Here is a 2374-nt window from a genome sequence, read left to right as displayed (position 1 = left end):
ACTAGTAAGCTATAGTATACAAAGAATTTACACTGAGCACTTCACTTCTCTATTTTGTTCATTTTATCAAGACACACCTAGACAACCAATGCCATTATACTTGCCTAGGCCATGTGTAGAGCTTCAATTATTTTATTCTACTGTGGGTGGGATCATGGATGTAAAGTAGAGAGACTTGGAGTTATACTTTAGAAAAGAAATTGGAATCGGTTTCTGAAGGCTTTATGAACAATCAGAGGCATAGTTATGAAGAGCCCGTTTCGTGTCCACTCTCAACATAGATCTGGCATCCTGGGATCTGCCTTGCGCTCCGCCCTTACCTTTAGGCTGCTCTGAGCCCGGAGCAGAATGGTCTCCACGGCTCTCTTCAGCTTGGCATTGCCTGAGATCAGGATGACTGTGTGCCCCGAGGGGCAGGCTGCCAGTATCCCTGCACAGACCATGACCCCGATCTTGTTGTGCCACAGCATCAGCAAAGGCACCGAGATGAAGCCAGCGCAGAAGGATACCATATACAGGCAGAAGAAAGAGACGAGACCCGAGTGCTTTGATGTGGGCCTCCAGGCTGGGGTCCCGAGAGTCTCTGGTTTTGGCCCTCCTTGTCCTCATGTGCCTCCCCAGGGAGACAATCAGCACCCCAGAAGAAACCAGAAAAAGCAAGAAAGAAGGGGTGGACCCCAGGCTGCAGAAGAGGAAGGAATGATAGAAATTGAGTTTTCTCAGTTTCTCAATTGAGTATTGTTATTCATGAGTAGCATGGTTGCAACTGAGAAGTGAGATCTATTGAAAAAGTCCCACAAATAGAGAACAGTGCAGACACAGGAGGAAAAAGTAGCACCCAGGAGCATCTGGGGGATCTTCCTGGAGATCCAGCTTGCCAAGCGGAGGAGGAAGGTGTGAAAGAAATGGACAGTCCTGGAGCAGTAGAGGAGACTAAGGCAAGTGATGAGCCAGAGGCCAGCTTGATTTACGAGCATCCAGAGCATGAGGATGGTCTGGTAGCAGAGGCCCAGCGGGTCTTTTATCCACTGGAAGTGGGTAAGCTGGATGGCATCCAGAAAGAGCAGCCCGTGCAGGAAAAGCCAGGTGAGGCTGAGATTCAGCAGGACAAGATCACAGTTGCTCAGTGGCCACCTCCTCACCACGACCCAAAAATTCATCAAGAAAATGAAGGCATTGACCAGGATCCCTACTGCAAACTCCAGGACTGAAAAGAACAGAAATGCATTCCTGACTTCATAGGGCACAGTTACAGTGGCAGTCAGAGTCACCATGATGTCTCTTCTTACTTGGCTAATCTAAGACTCAAACACCGCCCAGCAGAGAAGGGTAAGTGTACATTCTGAGCCACGACCTTTCCTTTACAAGACATCCAGCTCTTGCTCTAGAGCTATCCCAGAGTGAGTGCATAAAACGTTCTGACAGTAAACTTAGAGGGATATTGTTGCTTTAGAATATCTCTTGGATACACACAAAGGCTCATCATAAGAGTAGAAGAGTGATGGTTCTATCTCTTGGGTGATGCAGAAGCTTTGAATAAACCCAGGTGTTTCTGTAACAACAGCCTTCCCAGAGGACCATGGCCTGGCATGAGGGATGCAAATAAGACAAGGTCTTGATTTCCCAAGCCCAGTTTTGCATGCCCATCTGGACCCACATGAGTGGAGAGGAGAGCAGGATTTGCTTATGGGTTTTAAGGAAACTGGCAGCAGACAAAGCATATATTCTCTGTGAACTAGGCTTTGAGATGGTGCCTCTCTCCATTTGCATGCCTTCTATCACCCCTGAGGGTGACTGATCATAGACTATGTTTTTAATATGGACAAGTGCATGGTTCCTCCCCTGTATGACTAGTATGACTGCCATTGCCAAAGATTTCATTCAACCATCATTATTATGCCAGGTACTGTGCTTGGCAAGAGGAGTATTAACATGAACAAGGCCAGCATCTTGCTATGAAGGGGTAGGGGGTGGGTATCTGGCCTGGATCATTGCCGAAGCCTTACAACTGCTCTGTCTGCTTCCCACCCTCCCTCCCATACCCCACTTTCTACAAAGCAGCAATAGCAATCCTGTTAACATATAACTAAGATCATGTCATTGCTCTGTTCAAACCTTTCAGGGCCCCCCATCTCCTTCACCGTATCAGCCAAGTTTTCACAGTGGCCTAGAGGGTCCTGTGTACATAATCAGAGCCTCTGTCCCTTCTCAGATGTCCTCCTCTGAAGGGCGCTCTGTGTTCAGAGTGTGGGCTCTCGAGCCAGGCTCTTTCAGGTCAAGGCCTGGCTCTGCTGCTTCCTCTCTGTGAGAACTTGGCAAGTTATTGAACCCTCTTCGCTCATCTCATATGAAATAGAGATGACGAACAAAATAA

The 2374-nt window shown here is 47.8% G+C and overlaps 1 protein-coding gene across 1 annotated transcript; it reads right to left on the bottom strand.

The window, feature by feature from the left end:
- Window positions 1-272: 272 nt before the first annotated feature.
- On the bottom strand, window positions 273-1274 carry TAS2R38 (taste 2 receptor member 38). The gene is given in 3 exon segments (XM_060155939.1): window positions 273-540; window positions 542-728; window positions 731-1274. Coding segments are annotated over 3 exon segments (999 nt in total).
- Between the last annotated feature and the right edge of the window lie 1100 nt (window positions 1275-2374).

The sequence above is a fragment of the Lagenorhynchus albirostris genome, chromosome 8 (assembly GCF_949774975.1).
Source record: "Lagenorhynchus albirostris chromosome 8, mLagAlb1.1, whole genome shotgun sequence".
Lineage (NCBI taxonomy): Eukaryota > Metazoa > Chordata > Mammalia > Artiodactyla > Delphinidae > Lagenorhynchus > Lagenorhynchus albirostris.
The sequence above is the reverse complement of the archived record's forward strand: the minus strand, read 5'-3'. Positions and strand labels throughout refer to the sequence as shown.